At 51.0% G+C, this 24,670-nt stretch overlaps 1 protein-coding gene across 1 annotated transcript; it reads left to right on the top strand.

Moving 5' to 3' along the window:
• Window positions 1-1,364: 1,364 nt before the first annotated feature.
• On the top strand, window positions 1,365-24,293 carry GMPS (guanine monophosphate synthase). Its single transcript, XM_063408501.1, has 16 exons — window positions 1,365-1,502; window positions 6,062-6,243; window positions 8,098-8,212; window positions 9,376-9,473; window positions 10,392-10,495; window positions 11,145-11,338; window positions 13,161-13,326; window positions 14,758-14,909; window positions 15,271-15,444; window positions 16,156-16,261; window positions 16,792-16,907; window positions 17,776-17,901; window positions 18,766-18,881; window positions 20,124-20,254; window positions 22,380-22,552; window positions 23,757-24,293. The coding sequence occupies exons 1-16, from the start codon at window positions 1,476-1,478 to the stop codon at window positions 23,856-23,858; spliced, it is 2,082 nt and encodes a 693-aa protein (XP_063264571.1). The 5' UTR covers window positions 1,365-1,475; the 3' UTR covers window positions 23,859-24,293.
• The last annotated feature ends 377 nt before the right edge of the window (window positions 24,294-24,670 follow it).

The following is a 24,670-nucleotide window of genomic DNA, read 5'->3' as shown; positions in this document are numbered from 1 at the left end:
GTACATCCTGAAATATTGCAACCTAAAATGGACTACAATAGGTATTGAATAATGACGTTAAAAATTGGAAATAGAAACTGCTGAGAAAAGCTTATGAATATGTATGAATATAGCAAATAAAATACCAGCAAGTCCAGCAATCGGTGTGCAGTCGGAAGGGAAAATCCTTCCACTGTACCCAGCGCTGTCTTTGCTCACACTTTACCATGCTAATTAATTAATTATTAAATTGAATTGCTGCTTGATATATTGGCCGTGTCAAGTGTCTCATTTCTAACAGGAGTCGGGATCAGGATCTGGGGTCGGGATCGGGATCAGGCATTGGGATCAGGATCTGGGGTCGGGATCGGGATCAGGCATTGGGATCAGGATCTGGGGTTGGGATCAGCACCTGGGGCCGGGATCGGATGCGGATCGGGATCACTGGAGTGTCTCGGTGCCCAGGAAAGGCTGAGGGGGCTGGGGCTGCTCAGCCCGGAGAGGAGCCCTGGCTGAGGGGGCCCTCAGCCCTGGGTGTCCCTCGGTGTCCCCCTGTGTCCCTGGGTGCAGAGCAGGGCCCAGCAATGGCACCAGAGGAACGGGCAGGGACTGAGCCCGGGACGTTCCACCCGGACAGGAGGAAAATCTTCCCTGTGAGCACTGGAACAGACCAGAGAGGCTGTGCAGTCTCCTCACGGGGGATATTGCCCACCTATCCGGACACAATCCTGTGCCATGTGCTCTGAGATGACCCTGCTTTAATGCCAATGTAAATAGAACTGTACAAGAGTGACACATGCCAAAACAACAGAGCAGGGCCCCCGATTTTGAGCAAAACCTGTACGTTTCTATCAGCCTCAGGACTGTTTGGACTCTGACAGCAAAACCAGGCGCTGGTGTGTGATTTCATCTTAACCAGAACTCCTTCATTCATTCCTTCCTTCCCTGTTCAAACTGATGGTCAGGGAAAGGCCTCCAAACCGCCCGGGACCGCCCCGGAGGGTTCGGCGGATGCAGTCACGTTCCCCGGTGTCCGCTGGGGATTCACCGAGCAGGCACGGCAGGTTCAGTGCCCAAGGCCAGGCTGCACGGGGCTTGCAGCAACCCGGCCCATGGAAGGTGTAGGGGCACCACCAGGGCAGGGGGTGGGACGGGATGGGCTTTCAGGTCCCTCCCAACCCAGACCAGCCAGTGATCCATGATACCATGGGATGCTGGGCACAAAAACCCACTCGCTGCAAAGCTCTCATTGTTTTTACCCTGATAATAGAGCAAAACGAGCCGCGGAGCCCAAACACCCCCGGGGCGTGCCGGGGCTCTCCGGCCGTGTCCCCGCCGTGTCCCCGCCGTGTCCCGCAGCCCGTCCCGCCCCTGACCCCGCCGCTCCTCCCCTTCCGCCGGAGCGGCCGTGCCGGGCGGCTCCTCCTCCCGCGGGCGGCATTAGCTCATCGGCCGCGGCTCCTCGCGGCCCTTTCTTCGCGCTGCCCGCCGCCCCCATGGCCCTGTGCAACGGGGACACCAAGGTCAGTGCTGCGGGCCCGGGGCCCGGCCCGGCCCGCCCGGGCACATGGCGGGGCCGCGCGGCCCGCGAGGGGAGCGGGTGACCGGGGACAACGGGGCCGCCCGCGCCGCACCGCAGCGCTGGCTGCGCGCAGGGCGCTAATTCATTAATTACTGGTTAATTCCCGAGCGGGGCTGCTCTGCGGCGCCCTGCCCGGCCTGTGCCCGGCCTGTGCCCGGTCGCTGGGCGGCACGGGCGGCGCTGCCCGCCCCGGCGCTGCCGGGTGCCGCCGCTGCCCCATCGCCCCTGTCCCGCTGTGCGACAGCGACAGCGGCGGGCGCGTGTCCGTGCGGCTCGGGCACAGCGGGCACGGAACGGCCCGTGCGGGTGCGAACTCCCGGCTCTCTCCGATAGTGCAACTTCCCAACCCTGCCCTGCAAGCTGCCTCCAGCTGTGGCAGGAGGAAAGACTTGTTCTGGTTTCTTTATCTAGTTTGCAGGAAAGCGTGACTCTGGCGGGGTTTGAGTGCGCGGGTTTTGAGTGCTCGCTCTGTCCCTGTGTAAGTTCTGTGACATGCTTTTCCTTGGCCGTGTTCACAGCCTCCGCTCCTGGCCGGGGCTGCTGCTCTCCTCCCTTGTTCCCGGCTCTTGATCTAGTTTGCAAGCAGCTGTGCCTCTGAAGGGTTTTTTGAGTGCTCGGTTCGTCCCTGTGTGAGTTCTGTGGCACGTGTGTCCCTCCTGTCCTGGCCGGGGCTGCTCTGGGGTGCAGGTGTCCGTGCCAGTGCTGCGGGGGGATGTGCAGCCCATGCTCACCTGCCCGAGTGAGAGCAGCTCCTGCAGGCACCGGCAGCCCAGGGACCCCGCAGCAGCCTCCCGGTGTTAAAGCTTCCCTGACAAAATGAGCTGGGGGCTCTTGTCTCGGTCTTGGGGATGGCCTGAGTTAGAGGGAGCTGCTTTCCTGTTATACTTTACAATAGGAGTGAGCCTTCTTAGACCTGCTTAATTTTAATACCACAGGGAAACAGTTAAACTCTTGTAAAACCTGTGCTGGCTTGAAAGTGCAAGATCAAGGCTCCTGGTTTAGGCTTCTCTAACTTACTAGTGTGGGTGAAAACTCAGGGCTGAGGGCTCAGACATACGAAGTCCTCCAGAGTGGGACTGGTCTGTATGGAAATGTGGTTTATAAATTGCATTAATGCCCAACCTGCAAGCATGTGGGTGTGTGAAATGCTAAAAAATCCCCTGATTCTGCACACGGGGGCTGTTAGGAACTTGCACACTCAGTTTAAGGCACTAGGCAGGGATGTGAGGAACAGGATTTGTGGTGTCCTTGGCTAGTGTCCCAAGCTACTAGTTCCAGTTCTACCTCAGCTCACTAGAGAACTCGGAATTACTTGGTTTTCACACAAGACGAGCAGCGGTGATGGAAGATTTTTGCCCCCCAGTGTTGCCTGGTAGAGCTGAGGTGGTGCAGTGAGGGTGACCCTCAGCATGGCAGCACAAGCTGGGGTGGCCACAGGGCTCTGGGGTGACCACGGGGCTCAGGTGGCACGTGGCACCTTGGTCCCGTGTCTCGGGTCCCTGGTATTCAGGGTGACTTGTGGTTTGAATCAGCTGAACGGAGACTTTCTTCTCTCGGTGTGCACAAGTTTTTAGTCCTGTTTTTAGTCCTGTTTTTAGTCCTGCTCTGGGGACAGCGGCATGGTGCCTCTGCCCCAGTGCCTGCAGGGCCTGGGACAGGTGTCAGAGCAGCTCCTACAGGTCTCAAAACCAGCGAGTTCTCCAGACTTTTGTGCCAATTAAGCAGAAGACAAGGACTCTAGCTCTAGCTGCAGTGAGGGGAGGAAGAGCTTTCCTTAGAGGCTGTCCCCAGCAGGGAGAGGGGCTGTCCCCAGCAGCCCCCTCTGTCCCTGCAGGGCTGGGCTGTCTGCTGTCCCCCTAATCTCCCTGCTGGCACGCCCGTGGTGTGCAGAGCTCAGCTGCCATGCTGGCTGCACACGAACAGCATCTGTTCCTTTTTGGATTTCATCAAATGAAGCTTCCCTTGGTAAATTTGGGTTTAAAACCCCTAGCCTTGGAACTGTGCCTTTCAGTAGGTAAAGCCAGATCCTGTGATGGCTTTTCTGCCCTTTTTCCTTTCCTCTTTTTGTCTGTGATTTATGGTGGTGTACGGTGGGTGCTCTTAGTCCTGAACCCCCTTGCAGTTCTACTTGTCTGGTTATTCCAGAGGAGTCCTGCTGCTGCTGGGGTCTGAGGGAGGTGCACGTTCAGGGCACAGACTGACTTGTGCTGCTTGAACAGTGCTTTCCAAGCTACTCCTGGTGTAACTTGGGGCTCTGTTTTCACCCTCCTGTCTCCCCCATGGCTGTTGCTCATGCCCCCATTAACCACACCTGCCTGCCCAAAACATCTCGGGGTAAGGCACTGAAAACCAGATTTATTGGTTACCCTCAGGTGTAGATGCTCGGCTGTCAGTCCAGCTGAGCTGACACCGACAGCAACTTCTCTTTAGTCTTTTTTCATGAGTGGGCTGCAGAGCTCTGTCCCTAAATGACACAAGCTACTGCTCTGAAACAATTCAAGACTTAAAATTAAAAAAAACCAGCACTGTGAGGAATAGTGTTTTCCCCAAGATGGGCTCAGGAAGGAATAAAGATGCTGGTCTGTCTGACAAGAGCTGCTAATTTAGAAATTGCCAGAATGACTCTAAAAGTGATTCCCTGCCATGCACTGGAGGGGAGGACAGTTCTGGTGACTGTGCCTCTCTGGGGCTGTGAGGGGTCTTTGCTGCTGAAGTCTGCTCTCTTCCAGCCATGTGCACTTTTTGTTGTGTAAGCCAGGACTAAAGTCATTAACAGCTCCCCATCAGGCAACTTGGCTGCCAGCTGAAGGACAAAAATTAAATACCTGATTTTAACCTGGATTTAGGCTTTTGAGGGATTTAGCACTATTTTTTTCCAACTTATGTCCTTTAATTAAGATAAAACCTCTTGCAGCTGGTGTGAGCTCTGGAGGTTCTCGGTGTTTGTTGGGAGGTTGTGTCCCAGCAGGATGGTGCTCTCCACAATCACCTGTGGCCAGTCTTCCTTACATTGGCAAGGAAACAGGGGAAGCTTTAAGTTAGGGGAAGAACTCCCCAAGAAAAGTAAATTCTTTAGGCAGCAAATTTTTGTGTTAGAGCATGGCTGTTGATTCCTCCTTGGAGATGCTCTGATAAGGACACTTCCATGAAATAGCTGCCTCTTCTCACCATTTTTTTAATGAAGAAACTTGGCATTGTGTTTTTTAGCGCTCTTTCCTTTTAAGCCAAAATTGGCCCAGCAGTTCAGACGTGAGGGGCTCAGAGGGAACCACTGCTCTGTTCTGATGTGCAGTCTGCTCAGATGCTGCACTCAGAATGTGTTGTGTTTTTTTAAATCATTTAGCGGCGACATTTGTTCTCAATTTCCCCTTTTTATTCTCTCCAGGAGGTAATGTCAAGTGAAGTTCAGCATACGAGGCAGCGTCATGGGGAAAAAGATTTTTTGTTTCATTTTTTACTGTTTTGCCTGAGCAAAAGGCCGAGGCTCTCAGTTCTCATGGGCTGTGCTGGGTTCACTGGAACTGAAAATGGAAGAAGATGGAGAGGCTGCAGATGGTGATCAGGGCGTATGAGCTCTTGTGGAAAGCTCTGCCTTCGTTAGAGCATTAGCATTTTTCTTCCCTAATTCGTGCCATTTGTTTTGGGGGATGTTGTGTCTGTGTGTCTGCTTGGGCTGGATGTTCTGTGCTGGTGTCCAGCGCCTTTGTCTTGCCAGTGCCTCAACTGGTCCTTATAATCCTCACGATTTTTTTGTTCATTTTGAAATTTCTTGGCTGGTCTTTATCATTTTTATCATAAATTAGCATAGCTAATTAGCAAAGCCTTGCACATGTTAGTTGTTAAAGAGATCTGGCTTAGTCAATGGGCTGTCAGTGTAAAGCCAGAGGAGGTTTAGGCTGGATATCAGGAGACATTTCCTGACAGAGAGCTTTATAAAGCATCACAGGGGGCTGCCCGGGGTAGTGGTGGGGCCACCATCTCGGGAGGATTCCGAAAATGTGTGGAAGCAGCACTTGAGGGCACGGGCCAGTGGTGACCACGGTGGTGGGCTTGGGTGGACAGCTGGACCCAGGCCCCTCGTGGAGGCCTTTGCCAGCCTCGTGTCTCGGCGGCTCCCTGGGATCGTGGGTGACTCCGTGGGGTCACTGAGTGGGTGTGGGTGATTCCTTCCGTGGGGTCACTGAGTGGGTGTCGGGGACTCCGTGGGGTCACTGAGTGGGTGTGGGTGATTCCTTCCGTGGGGTCACTGAGTGGGTGTCGGGGACTCCGTGGGGTTACTGAGTGGGTGTCGGGGACTCCGTGGGGTCTCTGACGTGGGTGTTGGTGATTTCATGGTGATGTGGGTGTGGGTGATTCCTCCCGTGGGGTCTCTGACATGGCTGTGGGTGATTCCTTCCATGGGATCTCTGACATGGCTGTGGGTGATTCCTCCCGTGGGGTCTCTGACATGGGAGTGGGTGATTCCTCCCGTGGGGTCTCTGACGTGGGTGCCGTTGGCAGCCCGAGAACGCCGGGGCAGAGCTCAAGGATGGGCAGCACCACTACGAGGGCGCCGTGGTGATCCTGGACGCGGGCGCGCAGTACGGCAAGGTCATCGACCGGCGCGTGCGCGAGCTCTTCGTGCAGTCCGAGATCTTCCCGCTGGAGACGCCGGCCTTCGCCATCCGCGAGCACGGGTTCCGGTACGTCCCCCTGCCCTCCCTCCCCCTGCCCTCCCTCCCCCTGTTCTCACCGCCTGCCTGCTCCCGGGCACTGCCTGCAGTGCCAGCGGTGTCCGTGGTTCTGTCTGAGCTGAGCTGGGGGTGCCTGGGCAGAGATCCGTGTTGTACCTGTGTCTCTCGATGCCTTTTGGTGCATTTGTTTCTTAATGTCACTTCAGTGATTTCTGTTCCAAGGTATCATTCAAGGGGCTGCATTTTAAATACCTGCCAAAATGTAGATGGGTTTGCTGTTTGACCTGTTCAGTACTTGGGCACGTTGCAAACCTCTCTGTATTATGTCAAATTTCAATTGGTATGGAGAAACCCCAGTTTTTTAAGGCTCTACTTTTTCGCTAGAACAGTGTATAACTGTTTTAACTTCTCATAAGAATGTTCAATCTGTAGGTGTGGCTGTATTCCTTCAATTCCTCCTAGAACCCCAGGGAGCAGCTGGAGCAGTGTCAGGGGGGGTTTGGGTTGGAGATCAGGGCAAGGTTCTTCCCCAGAGGGTGGTGGGCACTGAGTAGCCTCTCCAGGGAATGGCCCCAGGGCTGCCAGAGCTCCAGAAGCACGTTCTGTTATCCTAATTAATAATAAATAGTGTTCTGTACATCTGGCACCCGAGCAGATGCTTCTGTGCATGTGGAGCAGTAACACCAGCAGCCATGGAGAGAGTTCAGGCTCTTGGTAGCAGTTCAAGCAAGGAACCCACCATGTCTCCAGGCTGACCACAAGTGCCTGTGCAAGAGCAGCAGGGGAGGAGCTCTCTGGATGGGTCAGGGTAAAACTACCCGCGTCAGCTGTGCTGCTTCCAGAGCTGGCCTGGAGATCCCAGCAGGCAGGGAAGCAAATGCTGCCTCTTCCAGCTCCATCCCTCCACTCCTCCTGCTGGACTGCAGGGGCTGCAGGTGGCCTTGGTGCCGGGGCTTGGTCCTGCAGGGACCTTCTGTTGGTGGCACAGGCAGGTGTGGGCAGCACGGTGCCTGCCCCTGTGCTCAGAACCAGAAAAACTCTGTTTTGTCAGTACTTACATGGAGCTAATGCTGGGAGAATTATTAGATACATTTCATCCCATTTATGCAACTTCTGTCTCGTTTGGTTTTGCATTTCTGGCTCAGAACAAGTTTGATGTTCCCTGTGAAACAAACAGTTCTGAGTCCAAGGTCGGGTGCAGCCCTGCCCAGTCCCGGGCTGAGGCCAGCAGTGTTGCCCAACTGGTGCTCCTGCAGTTCATGGTCTTGTAAATCATTATGGTTGGCAAAAACTCTCTCTTCCCCTTTGAGATGGTTTAATTTCTTCTATCATGTGAAGTATTAACTCCAAACCCTACATGATTGTGTGTATTGCACTTGTAATTCTCAACTTGCTGCTAATACCATCTCTGCATAACCAGAATGGATGAAGGGACCTTTTTTTCCATCAGGTTTAGGAATTAGGAGTGGATTGTTTGACTGCAGGTCTCCTCCAGATGTCACAGACTTCATAAATTGTGTGTGTATATATATGTATATAAATATATATCTGGGTGCTAATACTCTACATTTGCCCAGCCATCCTGCTTCTTTCCTAGCTGATGGTTGGCTATGAGGAATTCAAAATACAGGCACTTTTTATGATGGTTTGTATTTGACTTTGTTTAAACTGGGGAAATCCCTCCCTGAAACGTGCTGGGTTTGACAGCAGAAATGAAGCTAGGTGTTTGTGATATCTGTGTTAAAATGTCTGTTAGAAGGTATTGGTTCTAAGAGTGGTATGAGACAGTGCCAAGGCTTAAAGTAAATAGATTTCAAAGTAACAGTGTATCTGTGTGAATGATTTCTTGTGTTCTGTCTGCAGAGCCATCATCATCTCGGGAGGACCAAACTCTGTGTATGCAGAAGATGCGCCCTGGTTCGACCCAGCCATATTCACCATAGGAAAGCCGGTGCTTGGGATCTGCTATGGGATGCAGGTGCTGCTGGGGGACAGCACGGGCTCCTTGGGGCTGGGAGACGTCCCCAGCAGCGAGTCCAGCACTCACCCTGCCTGTCCACAGCCACCTTCATTCTGCATGAACCGGAGGGGCAGTGCTGCAGGAGCTGCTTTCCAAACAGGCAGTGCCACAGGAGCGTTCAGTGATGAACTGAGCTTGCTGTGTGTTCCTCTCTCGGCTCTGCCTTCCTTGTAGTGGCCTTAAACTGAAGGAGGGCAGATCTGGATTAGAGATCAGGGAGTTCCTCCCTGGGAGGATGGGTAGGCCCTGGCACAGGGTGCCCAGAGCAGCTGTGGCTGTCCCTGTCCCCTGGCAGTGCCCAAGGCCAGGTTGGACACTGGGGCTTGGAGCAGCCTGGGACAGTGGGAGGTGTCCCTGCCATGGCAGGGGTGGCACTGGGTGGGATTTAAGGTCCTTTCCAACCCAAACCAGTTTGGGATCAGTTGCATAAATGGTTTCCCTTTGCTGCAGTGCTGTGAATTGAGTTCCACGCTGGCTGTTTTTGTCAGAGTAAATACAACCTGTCAGTCACTCATTAGTTCTGCCCAGCTGGTACTGACAAAGGCACCTCCCCTGGCAGCAAGTGGAGCAGTGTCTCAGGCAGGGGCTGGTTCCAGCACAGTTCTTAGGAGTGCCTAACACTCCCTCAAACAAAAGAAAGAACCCTTACTTACGTTTGGACTCACTGGTGATCCTGCAGGGATCTGGTAGATCCCAGCTGAGCAGAACAAACTTCCAGGGAGACAAGGGCTGCTTTGGGTGCAGGACTCCTGCTCGTGCATCTTGGTTTTCCAGGATTAGTCACAAAATAAAAGTAAGGGAATAAATGCAGGTTTTTGGTGTGGCCCCAGGTAGTCAGCTGATTTGCAGAGCAGCTGTTTCCGAGGGAAGGAGCTGTACCCTGTGGAATATTCCTTAGTTTAGAAATCCCTGCCCCTGGGGTTCTGCCCCCTGTGTGTGGCAGTGGCCCCAGCTGTGCTGGCAGAGGGGAAGGAGCCCGGTGCAGAGCAAGGATTCACTCTGAAGGGAATTCTTACAGCTCTGGGAAACAGCAGCAGTGTGGTGAGGTGTTGCCAGTCCCGCTGAGGGTGGAGTGATGCGGGCTGTGAGGAGCTCTCTCAAGGAGTCCTTTTGCTCTGCAGATGATGAACAAGGTGTTTGGAGGCACGGTGCACAAGAAGAGCGTTCGGGAGGATGGAGTGTTCAGCATTACCCTGGACAACACCTGCTCACTCTTCAGGTACACACATTTTTTCAATTACCAAAGCAGTTTCAGTCTGGGGAAGGCGTCTAGATGACAGGAAGGTTATTTTTTAAAAAAAAGAACAAAATTAGCTGATAATTTCTAATAAAACTTTTACAAGTGTGGTCATAAATGAGCAGGTTACTCATTGAAACAAATACTTAGGAATAACTTTCCAATTTGCTCTAAAAAAGCAGGTATATTTGCTGGGAATATTGTATAAACTCCTTATTTCAGAGTCTTCATTGAGACACTGTAAATGCACCATGATCTGAGAATATTTGATTTAAGCTCCTGTCTCCTGCAGTGCATTGTTCTTGTATTTGTTGATGCCCATCCAGTTTTGGAAATGGCACAGAAAATCCAAACCCATTCCTCTTTTACCTTCCTCTAAAACTGTTTTGTGATGTTTTATAAACCAGAATTGGATTTCTTGATAATTTTGTCGATGGCTTTGAAGCTCCTTGTGAAAAGTCTGACAGTTTACTCATCCCTGGTGTTCCAGTTTTATTATCTTCCTTCTGTAGGGCTCCTGCAGAACTGTCTGATTTGCCCAAATTGTCCTGAAAACACATAGTTTTGAACAAGAAAAGTTCACTTTGTTGAAATAAAAAGCAATACCCAGTATCCTGATTGACCCCCCATGGCTCCCCATGTCCAAGAGGGCACTTCAGTACTGGGGTGTTTATAAGGGGAAACCCACAAACCCTTCAGAATTAAGAGCAGTCCCCCTTGCAGGAGGCACCTCGGGGCTGCAGATGGCTGTGCCTGGGCAGGAAATCCTGCAGACACTGCAAATGTCCTGCTCTGTCCAGAGGTGCTTTTGCTGGAATCCCTCAGGGCATCTCCTGGAAAGGCAGGGAATAAAATCCTTCTTCTTTCTTGAATTGATTCTGGTTTTTAATCCTGGTTTAGGGGCCTTCAGAAGGAAGAGCTTGTGCTCCTCACTCATGGAGATAGCGTGGATAAAGTAGCTGATGGATTCAAAGTGGTGGCACAGTCTGGGAACATCATAGCAGGTATTTATTTTATCCTGAATTCGTCTTCTGATAATGTTTGGTAAAGAATTATGGCAGACATGAGTTAGAACCAAGTGGGAACAGAGTAACATTTCTTGTTATTTCATTGCCAAATAAATGAATTGTTTCTAACAATTTCTGCTGTGTGTTTGTATGCCGAGCTGTCGTGATAATAAAGAAATAGACTTTAAAAGGAATGGTCCTGATTTAAATGTGGTTGAAATTAACATTATTTGTATAGTTTATATTATTTTAAAGCATGCATGTGATATTTGTCTTAGAAATAAATTCTGTGCCCTTAAGGCAGGGGAGAGGGCAACCTGCACTGTGCAGTGCCAGTGGGGTTTGGGTTGTACACTGTAACAGTACAAGTCAAGCACTGTTTAATTATTAAAGCTTTATTAACTTGTTAGTGTATTTAAGATTGCATGCATGTTCAACTGAGCAAGAATAATGTGGGTACTGAAAGCAGGGCTCTGACATCACACAGAGATTGTCACAGGAAATTGTGGGGCCTTGGAATTTGGGGTTTGAAAGGCACTGGAGTTACCAAATCCCACAGAGCCACTTTGATTTTCTTGCTTGACCTGGGTATGCATTCAGTTCCAGCTTATTTATTTATTTGTTTTTGTTCTGTCATGTGTCCCAGGCATAGCAAATGAGTCTAAAAAACTCTATGGGGCACAGTTCCACCCTGAGGTGAGCCTGACAGTGAACGGGAAGATGATCCTGAAGAATTTCCTGTACGATATTGCGGGGTGCAGCGGCACCTTCACCGTGGAGAACAGAGAGCTGCAGTGCATCCAGGACATCAAGGACAAAGTGGGCTCCTCCAAGGTCCTGGTGAGTTGAGTCAGGGCTGGGGTTGGCAGCAGCACTGCCAGCTGCTGGGGCTCATTTGGGAAGTGGGGAATTGTCCTGGTTTGGGTCCTGGGATACAGCCTGACACCTGGCCAGGGTGTGGTGAAGATGTATCAAGCATGAAGGTTCACCTGCAACCTCCCACAGTGGCTCAATGATATTGCCAGAGGGCTCCTTGCGTGTGTTTTGTAAAGCAAAGGGTTTAATAAATGTTAAAATACCAAATAATACAGAAATAAAAGAACAAAAGCAGTTTGTAGGTGCCAGAGAAGCATCTGACACCTGACTAAGACACCCCCCAAAAAGCCCTGAGCACCTCTGTGCTCCTTCTTAAGTACTTGATGTTTTAGGAGGGGCAGTTTGGCCTGCTGCCAATAGAATCTAGCTGCATTTGAGGAACAGCTAAAGAGACCTGTCAGTGTTTTTATCTTGGCATTGAGCCAATACTGTCAGGACAGCAAAGAAGTTTCTGGGTCCTTTACCTTATAAAAACAGCAAGGGATGAGTCTTTAGCCTTTCCCTCTATGGAAACACGTGCTGGGATGTGGGGTGCATTCCTGCATTCCCAGGTTTTAGGGAGGCTGCACAGCTGGGGCAGTGTGTTGTTCACTGGCTGCAGGTCAGGGTTGTCTTGGTTTGGAGACACAGGTGTCTGCCAGGGAGAGCTGGAGCTTCCCTTGGGAGGGAGAACGTAAACCTTCTCCCTCCAAATTATTATAATTTTGCAATTAGGAGCTTTCAGGCAGAGATATGGGAACAGGAATAACAGTTCTTTACTAGGAATGTTAAAAATACAAATTTAGTAGTACAAGAAAACCAAGCAAACAGACAAACAGACAAAAGTCCTAGAAACAGTGACAGAGTCAGAACACAACTGACACCCTGTTGGTCAGGGTGTTGGGGGCAGTCCAGATAAATCCTCCTGAAGTGACAGAGGTGGTTCTGTTGGGGCAGAGATGATCCTGTAGAAGGGTCCAGTGGGGTGAGATGGGTCTGCTGTTCCTCTGGGAATGCAGAGCACACAGGCTGTGCTGGGCTCTGAATGCCAGGGTTTATCCAGGTGGGAATGCAGAGCACACAGGCTGTGCTGGGCTCTGAATGCCAGGGTTTATCCAGGTGGGAATGCAGTGCACACAGGCTGTGCTGGGCTCTGAATGCCAGGGTTTATCCAGGTGGGAATGCAGTGCACACAGGCTGTGCTGGGCTCTGAATGCCAGGGTTTATCCAGGTGGGAATGCAGTGCACACAGGCTGTGCTGGGCTCTGAATCCCAGGGTTTATCCAGGTGGGAATGCAGAGCACACAGGCTGTGCTGGGCTCTGAATCCCAGGGTTTATCCAGGTGGGAATGCTGGGCTCCTCCCCTGGGTGGAGCATCTCCCATGGGTGATGGAATTGGATCAGCCCTGCAGGAAGCCTTGATGGCCCATGGACAGCAGAGATCCCCTGCAGGGAGGAGGGGTCCTGGAAGGGATAAAGAACCCTGCCCCAGCTGGCTTTAGCAGCTGGCCCATCAACAGAAGACATGCCTCCCCTCCCTGCCCCAGAGTTATGAGGAATGGGTTACACAAGAGATAAAGAAAAAAACATCTCCCAGATGGTTTCAACAGATTTTTGGTTACATATTGTGACCCCAGACAGTTGTGCTCTTGCCCATCCTCCTGCTGTGCGTTCCCACCTTCCCCATGCCTGGCTGTGCGTTCTCCATGCCGGTTGTGTGTGAGCACCATCCCCGTGCCTGGCTGTGTGCCCAGCCGTGTGTCCCTGTGTCCCCGTGCCCTGCTGAGCGGGTCCCTGTCCCCGCAGGTGCTGCTCAGCGGCGGCGTGGACTCCACGGTGTGCACGGCGCTGCTGAACCGCGCGCTGAGCCGCGAGCAGGTCATCGCCGTGCACATCGACAACGGCTTCATGCGCAAGAGGGAGAGCCAGGCCGTGGAGGAGGCCCTCAAGAAGCTGGGCATCCAGGTGAAAGGTACCTCCCCCCTGCTCTGTGTTCCTCACCCCGTCCCTGGGTTTCGAGGTGGCTTTCCAGAATCTGCCTTTAGGGTTGGGTTTTGTTGATCTGCTGTTCCCAGACTCTGGCACCGAGGCTGGGTCGGTGATGTGGAACTGCCTGAACCCGTTCCCAATTAAACCTGAAATGAGGCCCTTGTTTAATTGGCTGCGGTGTGCAGGGAGCTGCCCCATCTGCTCAGATGTTGGTGTCTTGTGCGGGTGGGCACAGCAGAGCAGTGGGGTTGTGCTTGGTCACTCCTCTGCTGAGGGACCCTGCTCAGCTGCTGCAGAACTCAGTGAATTCCCATTTTCTCTGGTACATGGATTAACACTGGACTTCATTTCTTATCCTGAGTCGTCTTCTTTGTCAGCTGTGAGCTCATTTGGGTGATTGAATGCTATTATAGCCAAAATGACTTTCAAGGCATTTTTTCTTGCTTTGAAAGAGGTGCATTTTAATGGGTTTGGAGTGACTTTGTGGGAACAAGATGTTAATAGGTCAAAGGTTGGACTCCATGATCTGGGAGGTCTTCTCCAACCTTCACGATTCTGTGAAGGAGTTAATGAGAGAGCACAAAGTGCCCAGATGTGGCTGATGGGAAGGCTCAGAGGGGTTTTTTTATCTCAGGTATGACGAGGTCAGAGAAGACCAAGTTTGTGCCAACAGCAGGAGCTGCTCTGTGCTGGCTGGGGATTTCTGAGCAGTCTCTGAGAATCTGCCTGTTCTGGGGCTCTGGGCCTTGCCCAGGGCTTCTCCTGTGTTCTGCTCAGGCAGTGTGGCACTGGGCACAGTGCAGGCTGGGCTGCTGTGTGCTGAGCTTCATTCTAAACACATTTTTCTACATTTATTTTTACTTTTTTTTTAGTGGAAAATCTATGTCTTATTCTTTTACTGTATGGAGCAATAAACCTTGGCTCTGGCAGGCAGCCAGAGGAACAAATTGAGGGAATCCCTTTGCTGCAAATGCTCCTTCTGTAGGTCATGGAGTTCAGTGCTGGTGAAGGATGCCAGAGAGCCTCCCAGCTGATCTCTGGGTTGGGAGCCTCTCTAAATTAAGAGGCATAATGTAGCATGAGTAAATAGTGCATCATTTAATTTTGGTTGCAGAAAGGCCTTGGGGAAATGCTGTCCTGTAAACTATTAAACGCAAGTAAATTATAATCTAAGAGGGAAGCAAGAACTGGACTTGCATGTGGCTGCCCAATCTCACAGTGTGGGAAAAGTAATAGGTTAATAAGAGAAATAAAAGGCTCTTGTTAAAATTAATTGCCCTATTCAATGTAGTTGATAGTCAAAGGAAAGGATATTTTCTTTTTAAGCAATAAAGTGAAACTTTTATTTTGTAACCTGCATAAAAATCTTTGTTGATTTTGTAAAAAGAAATAAAATCCCTGTGATTTCCTGCAGTGGTGAATGCAGCCCATTCATTCTATAATGGCACAACAACTCTGCCCATCTCAGATGAGGACAGAACTCCACGTAAAAGAATTAGCAAGACCTTAAACATGACTACAAGTCCTGAAGAAAAGAGAAAAATTATCGGTGACACCTTTGTGAAGGTAACCTTTATTTGCTGCTTAGTTGAAGTTTTTAAGTACTGTGGCTCCTGGGGACATCTTTTTCTGTTCAGTCAGTGGCATCAGGGCCTGTGTGAGCTGTGGGTGGCCCCAGCAGCCTTTGGCAGGTGACAGGAGAATATTTCACAGGCACTGATGTTCCTGGACTGGGCAGATATCTTTTCCATTTTCTGTCCAGCACAAGAAGGGCTTACAGGAGTGTTTCAGCAGTGGGACAGTGGCATTGTTGGCTTGCTGGCTGTGCTCTTACAGCTCCTGTCCTGGGTCAGGCAGTTCGTTCTCCCTGAGACCTTTGACAGCCCCGAAAGTGCCACAGCTCTTCCTTCCTCTGCCCATCCTGCAGATTGCCAACGAGGTCATCGGGGAGATGAACCTGAAACCCGAGGAGGTGTTCCTTGCCCAGGGCACCCTCAGGCCTGACCTGATCGAGAGCGCTTCCCTGGTGGCCAGTGGCAAGGCGGAGGTGATCAAAACCCACCACAACGACACGGAGCTGATCCGCAAGCTGCGCGAGGAGGTAACGGCGGCAGCCTGCTCTGCCCTGCCACGCTGAGCCCCCAGCAGCAAAACAAAAACTGCTGCGGTGGCTCCTGCCACAAGGCCCCTCAGAGTCTATTGTGATGTGTAACTTATTGCATTTCTTTTGTTGCCTGTTTATCTGAAGTCCAGAGAAGCTTTTTAAACTCCTTTCTGTGCACAGCTCTTTAGTGTTAGCATGGTGGGACACTGCCTGCTTTGATTTTTGGCACTGGAATGGTGAGTTCTGTAATTGTGGTATACTCCAAGAAAGAACCACCACAGGACAGAGACCTCACCCAGCAGTCAGTGCTCAGTTACCCAGTGCCACCCACAGGAGAGAGCTGATGATCCCCGTTCCTAATACTGATCCCTGCACAAAGTGTTTGCATGGCTTTGGGCTTGGTTTGAGCACCCAGCAGAGACAAGAAGGGTCTGAATTCATGCAGGCAGAGCCAGCTTGGCCTTACAGCTCTGTCTGCTCTTCTGCAGCCACGGATTCTTCTGGCACAAACTGGAACTTGCTGGTCTCACCCTCTGTGCTGCAGCTGTGCTACAAAGCCCACATTCACATGGAATTCCTTTCCAGTGTTTATGGAATCGTTGGCACTGGTGCTGTGAGGTCAGGCCAGTTTGGGTGCCAGAGCCTAAACATTTGAGACTTTTTGCTTGGATATGTGTAAATTACCTTTTTTTTCCCCCCCTTTTTTAGGGTAAAGTGATAGAGCCACTGAAAGACTTTCACAAAGATGAAGTGCGAGTGCTGGGAAGAGAGCTTGGTCTTCCTGAAGAGCTGGTGTCCAGGCATCCCTTCCCAGGTGTGGAGCTGGTGGATCACAGCAGAGTTCTTTAGCAGATCCAGAATAACTGCAGTATAAAACTGAGCTTTGAACACAGAAAAAAATCCATTTAGGTTTTCACTTAAGCACAGTCTGTCAGGAAAAGGTGACTTGAGAGCAGCTGTGTAAATGTACATAATGTTTTATAATTGAGCCTTTGGTTTTGGTGGGAGAAGCCAAAGGAGGAGTTCTCAGTAAGTGCAGTGGGCTCTGCCTGAGCTGCCACGTGGATCTGACCTGGAATAAAGGCCTGGCTCTGCCTTTCCAAGGGCCATTTGCTGTCTTGAAAGTAAATGCTCACCATCTCCAACATGAGTTCTCCACTAGAAAAGAGCAAAGTCAATAATTGTGGGCTGGTTTCTTCTTTTCCTTGAGGGTTTTAAGACAGCTGAAGCTTGGATACAATGGCAGAATGCACAGCCCTCAGTGACTGACTCAGTGTTCCAGACTTGCAGGTGAAAACAGCTTCCTTTATTTGGTTTTAATATTTGTTCAATGTTGCTTTGCAGGGCCTGGCCTGGCAATCAGAGTGATCTGTGCTGAGGAGCCTTACGTGTGCAAAGACTTCCCAGAAACAAACAACATCTTGAAAATAGTGGCAGATTTTTCTGCGAGTGTGAAGAAGGTAAGGAAATTGCAAAGTGGGATTTTGAGTGTTGGTTCTGTAGTGACGTGTGGTGAGGTTTAGTCTGCTAAAAGGTTAAAAGGACTGGTTTGTGCTCCTTAAGAATGCTGCCGCCAGATACAGCTCAGTTGAAGCTGTTCAGTGGAATTTTTAGTGCTGTGACTGGTGCAAGTGTTGAACCATTTCTGGAAAATGCAACTTTAGTTACCTTTCAAATAATAAGCAAATTCTGTTGTAAACTTTGTGCAGATGAGATCACACAATGTCAGGAAAAGATCCTCCGTGAAAGAGCTGTAACATTCTAGATTTGCACACCCCAAAACTCACTGGGTGTGTAAATGCAAGTGCAGGAGCCAGGAACTGGTGCTGGCCAGGTGCCCTGCTCCCAAACCTGGAATTTTGAATGGGTGATGTTTGATTTGCACGTCTCCTAACTGTGCTGACCTTTGTGGGGGCTGCCAGTCATTAGAGGGGTCTGCTCTGAGGTGTGAGCTCAAAACAACTTCCAGAACCTTTTTGGTAAATCCTGAAGGGAAGGGATTTCCATCTGCCTTTCCTTTAAAAGATACAAAATTGTGGTGCCATAAAACTAAAAAGTGCAGCTTTGTGAAGGAGAAAATGAGCACAGGAAAGGAGCTTCCCCTATGGCCTTGGAGAGCTCCAGCTTAAAATGCAGTGTAATCACAGAGAAGTGCCTTGCAAATGTTTAATTGTCAGATGAGAGGTATCTTTTAAATAGTTCCAGGGGGTAAATATAGGCTAAGCAAACAGTTACTTAAAAAGCAATTTTATTTGTGCCATGCAAGTTCTGTTTGAGGGCCTGGGAGCTTTATTTAATTCCAATTTCTTGTTCTGCATCCTTGCCCAGCCTCACACTTTGCTGCAGAGGGTGAAGGCGTGCACGAGTGAGGAGGACCAGGAGAAGCTGATGCAGATCACAAGCCTACATTCACTGAATGCCTTCTTGCTGCCAATCAAAACTGTGGGAGTGCAGGTACAGAGCTGCTCCCAGGAGCTGCTCCGGGCAGGGCAGGCTGTGGGGACACAGCTCTGCTGCTGCAGGGGTGGCAGTGGAGCTTGGCTCGGGAAGGGAAGCTGCAGGTGGCAGTGCCAGCCGTGTCCTGTGTGGGTGCAGGTGTTGGGATCCCTGAGCTCAGGGGCTCCTGGGGCACTGTCACTCCTGCAGCCCCTCTGAGCTCTGCTGGCCCCACCAAGGCTCAGCAGTGCTGGGCTGCTTTGGGGCAAAATCCCACTTTGCTTCACTTGGCTGTGCCCTTGCAGCATTTCCCTGAGCTGTGCTGGCCCCTGTCCTTGGGAAGGGAAGAGCTGGAGCAGGGCAGGAGCACTGGGTCTGTGCAGCACCTGAGTTCCCTTTCCCTCCCTGCGGGCACAGACACAAAGCAGGGGCAGGGGCAGAGCTGGCACTCTTCTGGAGCTGTGTGCAGGCACTCAGAGATCTCCCTACTGAGCACTCATGGCTGTAAAGCACCCTCCTCTGCACCCTGTGCTGAATTCCTCCTCAGATTTTATTTTCAGCTGCCTAATGCTGCGTGTGGCTCTTTGCAGGCAGCTTTGGTTACTGCTTCAGGCTGCAGTGTCATCAAATTTCTGTGCTTTGTCACCAGAATACCAACACTGGCCACTGCGCACGAGTCTTCCCAGTCTGAATATTCCCTTTCACAGCTCTGTCATCTGGCTCTGTATTTTCTCACCCACTCAGTCTCACTGGTGTCACCAGCTCAGTGTCTGCTAAATGCTGGCCCCAGCTGTGGCCCCGTCACCTGCAGCACAGCCAGGGAGGAGCTGTGAGTGGCCTTGCAGCAAAGCTGACGTTCAGGGTGGTTGTTCTGTTCCCCAGGGTGACTGTCGCTCGTACAGCTACGTCTGTGGCATCTCCAGTAAAGATGCTCCACACTGGGAGTCCCTGATGTTTCTTGCCAGGCTCATACCACGCATGTGCCACAACATCAACAGGTGAGTGCTGAATTACCTTGATTTTTCATTACCTAATTCATATGTGGAAGTTTAGCAGGTGCAAACATTTCCCTGTTCAGTCTGGGGTGTAATATTTTTATCTGTTGGACAGGTGTATCATACAGAGTTCACAAATGCACAATAAATCAAAATACGGATTTATTTCCAGCTTGAAAAGAAATTGCTGGCCTATATCCTTGGATTAGGCAGCATCCACTATAATTTATGCAAATCTCTTCTGCAAGACGCCAGCCTGGTGCTGAGCTGTGCTGCAGTTTGGGTTGCCTTTGTGTCAGGAAGGGATTTGTGTGGGGCTGTCAGTTCTGATGGCACAGGGAGAGCTCCAAAGCTGGGCAGTTTGATCTTAATTGAACTCTCTGAGGATACATTTTCTACCTACTCGGGTCCATAACTTTTCCAGCAGCTGAAGGTGCTTAGACATGAAATCAGCTCTGGAGAATTATCCCTTCCTTGCCTGGCTGTGGGATTTCTGCCAAAACTGCTTAGAATTGCTTATAGCAAAATTTCATCTTCTCACATAAGTGACACCTACTGACAGAGCTTTTACTCTGAAAGGTGAGACCTGGAATTGCCAGATACCTGTTTAAATGAAGTGCAGAGGGGACAAAAGAAGGCATAAATCAGGATTGCCCGTGCAGTTCCATTTCAAAAAATGAAAATAAAAGCCAGTTTCTGGCTTTAGAGCACTGCTGTTTTCTTTAAGCTCTGCTGGGTTTAACGCTGCCGTCCTGAACATCCCACAGCTCTGGGAGCTCTGCTCTCCCTGGGGTTTTTGCAGGCTCCACTGGTGTTCCAGGGACTGAGGAGGGCACTGCCAGAGCACTGGCATATCTGTGTGGTTTGGATTTCAGACAAGTACTCGTGTGTGTCTGCAGGCTCAGAGCTGCTCTGAGCACCTCCATGCATGAGGCCACTCAGACTCTGCTTCTTGTTCTGCAGCATCTGAAACGCAGGGGATGACATTAAGAACACCAGGCTGATGTGACTGCTCTGAATTCAGAAGATGTTTTGTTGCAGATGTGCTTCTTTAGATTTATAAATTGCAATTAGTGCCCTGTGCTGAAAACCCTTTGTTAACAATAAGGTGCAGCATTTAATGGGGGGGGTGGTTGTTAAAAACTGTGAGCAGAACCAGACCTGGTGCTGTTTCCCAGCTTTGTTTTGTGCCTGCAGGCCTGGAGCAGCAGCTCTGAGGCAGTGTGCTGTGTTCTGTTGTTGCAGAGTGGTGTACGTGTTCGGGCCCCCTGTCAAGGAGCCCCCCACGGATGTCACCCCCACCTTCCTGACCACAGGGGTCCTCAGCACTTTACGTCAGGCTGACTTCGAGGCTCACAACATTCTCAGGGAGTCTGGTAGGTGCTGCACCTCGTCCAGGGGTCACACTCGTGTTTCCAGATCCCTGCAAACCCAGCGGGTGCAATCAGAGTGGTGCTGTCAAAATCTGCAAGCAAATACCTCCAAAAAAAGTGATCAGCTAATGGAGTGACAGTGGAAAAGTTGTGGAAGCTTGTAGCTAAAGGACAGGAATTAATTTTAGGGGATTTTGGGGACTGACTGGCTTCTAACACATCATGAAGCTCAAAGCTGTGGTGCTTCACTGCAGACTTGTGCAAAAAGAACTGTCAGGCAACTCAGTCACCCAGATCCCTTCTCTTTGCTGATCTCAGTGTTTATCTGAGGTGAAGAAACTTGACATAGTTTTTAAGCACTGTTGGTTTTGGGGAAAGCCTAGATGCCAAGTTTCTCATGGGGGTGATGCTCACAGCCTGTGGTGCTTTCAGATTTCTTAACTTGGCTTCAAAGCTGCAACCCCAACCCTGCACAGCCAGGGAGTGTGGGATCCCCTGGATGCGCTGCACAGGCAGAGCCTGGCAATAAATAGTTCTGGGGTTCAGCCTCTTCAGTTTTTTACTTAATTACCTTTGGAGATGTGAGCTGTGTGGGAAGCACTGCATCCCCTGCCTGTATAAATCAAGTTACAAAGGATCCCTGTCTTTGAGGATTCATATTCAGATTGCAGAGCTGTGTGAACAGAATCTGTACAGAATTAGCCTCAAAAGGCTGAGATAACACTGTTGGCTGTGTTGGTAAAGCTGTAGCTGTGTCTCGCTAACTTCTGGTGCCACTTGGCTTTGTGTGAATGAATTGCTCCTAAAAATAAGCCTGGAGTTGTGGTTTAGTGAAAAAACCTCCCTGAGCAGCAGCTCAGGCCAGGGCTGGCAGAGGGAGAGAGCCTGAGCAGCGTGAGCTCCACACACCTGCAGTTTGGACCTTTAGCTCATTGAAATAGGGAAGCTGGGGAGCTGGGCATTGCCTTTCAGAAGGAGATGGTGAAAAATCAGTGGAATGTCCTTGTCTGCAGTTACATGCCCACCACCAGCCAGTATCCCTGGAGAGCTTTCTCCTGAGTGTTTCAAAGGCTGTTCAAAGAGTATTTCAAAGATTTATGTGGGAACATCTCTTTATTGGGCTTGATACGGGGACTGGTGAAACGCCATGGTTTTATGTTATGTGGGAAGGAAAGTGGTTCTTCAATTGATTCGCAGTGAATTACAGGGATAACACAGTGAATTACAGGGATTGTTCTGCGTGCCTGCAAAGGCTGAGGATCATCTCAAATGGCAATTTATAAAATCTGAGTGGTTTGGGTTGGAGGGGACATTAGGCCCTGGGGACACCTTCCACTGTTCCAGGCTGCTCCAAGCTCCATCCAGCCTGGCCTTGGGCCCTGCCAGGGATCCAGGGGCACCCACGGCTTCTCTGGGCACCTGTGCCAGGGCCTGTCCTGTGCCCTCCCCGTGCCCCCAGTGCTGCTCTGCAGCCGTAGGGCTGCACCGCTGCTGTGACCCCGGCCTGGGCCGTGAGGGGAGCCCGGGGGAGCCGGGGGCGCCATGTGAGGGGGAGCCGGGGGCGCCGTGTGAGGGGGAGCCGGGGGCGCCGTGTGAGGGAGCGGCCCCTGCTGCGGGTGCGTGAGGGGAGCCGGGGGGTCCCATGAGGGAGCTGGGGCGCCGTGTGAGGGAGCGAAACTGGGGGTCCCGTGTGAGGGTGAGCCAGGGGCCCGTGAGGGAGCTGGGGGTCGTGTGAGGGAGCGAAGCCGGGGGTCCCGTGTGAGGGTGAGCCAGGGGCCCGTGAGGGAGCCGGGGGTCGTGTGAGGGAGCGGCCCCTGCTGCGGGTGCGTGAGGGGAGCCGGGGAGTCCCATGAGGGAGCTGGGGCGCCGTGTGAGGGAGCGAAGCCAGGGGCCGTGTGAGGGGAGCTGCGGGCCCATGAGGGAGTGGCCCCTGCTGCGGGTGCGTGAGTGGAGCTGGGGGGTCCCATGAGGGAGCTGGGGCGCCGTGTGAGGGAGCGGCCCCTGAAGGATGCAGAAGCTCCCGCAGGGGGTGAGGGAGGCTCCCACTTCAGAGCTGGGAGCACAGGCGGGAGTTGTGCAGAGCTGGTGTCCCGCTAATGCCCCGTGTGTGTGCCCCTGTGTGCTGCAGGCTACGCTGGGAAGATCAGCCAGATGCCGATAATCCTGACCCCGCTGCATTTTGACCGGGACCCCCTCCAGAAGCAGCCCTCGTGCCAGAGGTCTGTGGTCATCAGGCCCTTCATCACCAGCGACTTCATGACGGGCATCGCCGCCACGCCGGGCAGCGAGGTGCCCGAGGAGGTGAGGGGCTCCGCTCAGCCTGTGCTCCTTCCAGCTTTCCTCTCACCCTCCCTGCCTTCATTTTGATTTTCTTGTGGGTTTTTTTCTCTCTTTTATAAATAATCATTAGAAAGGATGTTGTGGTGTTTTTGGGGAAAAAACCGAACAAAATGAGGGGCTGGCAGATGGTTGTGACAAACCTGAAGGCTTTCCAGCAGAGCTGAGCAAAATAAGCCAAATTAAAGAAGCAAGAGTACCCTAGCCATTCCTGGGATTTGGGGTTAATTTTTACATCAGTAATTGGAAATTTCCTGGCGTTAAGAACTGCCTTTGTTTGGCGCTTCTGTTTTTACTGGAACTTGCAGTTTAACATCTCAGTGTCCTGTTGGCTCTTAAGGTCACTAAAAGGACTTAGGGGTCAGGTTTAAGTGCTTTTTATTTTTTATGGGAAACTTTATCCATGTCCAGTGGAGTACTTTGTCCCTCTGGGAATGCACTGTAGGAATAGGATTGACCTTTCATTTTAAACACACTTTAAGAGCATATGAGCATTGTTTAGTAATTGTATATAATTGAAGTCCTCTACTTCAAGGCAGCCATTCCATGAAAAGAACAATTCAGGTTGCCATGTGAACTGTCCCATTGTATAAAATGAAGGTTCATTTGACCCCAATGTTTGTGTTTAAAAGCAACCAAACTCTACAAAACCCACCCCCAAACAAAAAACCTACGTTCTTCAAAATGAGAAATGGTCATTCTAAGGCTAGGTAGCAGTGTGGTGAGTAAATAATAGAGGTTATAGAGAAAAGTCATATTTATGGGGGAAATAGTAATGTTTTTCTATACAGAGCACTTAATTTGTGCTTAATTGTGCTTTAATTTGTGATTTCACTATAAACAGCATGTCATGTGAATGATGCTGGGAATTGAGGGGTGTTTTAAGGAAGCTAAACTTCTGAAGATCATCAGATTCTCCCCTGGAATATTCCTGCTAGCATGGATGAATTGTGAGCTCTGGAAGGCGACTCTCACTGGAAACCAGAGGTTTTCTTCCAGCTGGTTTCATTTTGTGCCTGCTGGCAGTGTGCTGATAGCAGCAGGCTCTTCCCTGGGGTGTCCAGCAGAACTGGTGTGAGCAGTTTGCCCTCAGGCTTTTCTGGGGTGACTTTCCTCAGGTCTGTTCCACACGGGTTTTTTCTGATATTCTGTTTCCCCTCCACCACAGGTTGTGTTGAAAATGGTGGCAGAGATCAAGAAGATCCCTGGCATCTCTCGGGTGATGTATGACTTGACATCAAAGCCACCAGGAACTACGGAGTGGGAGTAATTAACTCTTCCCTATCCAAGTACTGTGTGCAGTCAGAACCATATCAGAAACCATTCCCAGTGTTGACATGCAGTACTGTGAAAGAGTGACTGGAGCTGCTACATGGCATCAGATTCCTCTCCTGGAGCATAATCCTGCGGTTCAGAGCTGTGCTGGGGATGAGAGCGGCGTGGGGCTGAGGACTGTACGGGTAAATGATGGTGGCAGCGTGGCCAGGCCCCTCTGCTTTGCCTTTGTCTTTCCAGTCCCCCCTGTTCCCTGTTCTGTTACCTGTCATTTCGGTGTCTCTTCGTTTTTGTACACTGTGTAAAAAGAGACAGTTTATTTACTTCTACCAAAAGCATTGTTACAGCCCAAACATGTAAGAGGAGTTAATTCTTTGTGACCAACCGCTTTGGGACGGATTTATTATAAATAAATATTTTGCCAAATGGAGTAGTGGGTGCTGGTGAGTCGTGGAGTGGCTGTGTGTGCCCTTGTGTTCTGTGCCCTTGTTCTGTGCCCCTGGAGCCTGCCGTGGCAGGGAGGGTGAGCAGTGCTGGGCTCTCCTGGCACTGCCCTGTCCGTGTGTCTGTCCCTGCAGGGCACAGCAGAGCTGCCAGCTCCTGGGGGTGCTGTGGGATGGCAGAAGGGCAGAGCTGGCAGTGCAGCTGGGAGAGCTGAGCTGCTGGGTCTGTGCCTCCTGTGTGTCCCCTGTGCGTCCCTCGGGCTTGGTGACAGTTTTATTTCCTACACCTTTGCTGTGGCAGGGGTTTTTGGGATGTGTTGTGCTTAGCTCGATGGGTAAGATCATTCTGTGTGTTATTTGGAGT

This window comes from Prinia subflava, chromosome 11 (genome assembly GCF_021018805.1).
Source record: "Prinia subflava isolate CZ2003 ecotype Zambia chromosome 11, Cam_Psub_1.2, whole genome shotgun sequence".
Taxonomy (NCBI): Eukaryota; Metazoa; Chordata; class Aves; order Passeriformes; family Cisticolidae; genus Prinia; species Prinia subflava.
The sequence above is the reverse complement of the archived record's forward strand: the minus strand, read 5'-3'. Positions and strand labels throughout refer to the sequence as shown.

Coding starts and splice junctions, on each gene's coding strand:
- GMPS (XM_063408501.1), top strand. CDS start 1,476: ATGGCCCTGTGCAACGGGGACACCAAG. Junction 8,213..9,375: donor GGATCTGCTATGGGATGCAG/GTGCTGCTGGGG, acceptor TTTGCTCTGCAG/ATGATGAACAAGGTGTTTGG. Junction 11,339..13,160: donor TGGGCTCCTCCAAGGTCCTG/GTGAGTTGAGTC, acceptor CTGTCCCCGCAG/GTGCTGCTCAGCGGCGGCGT.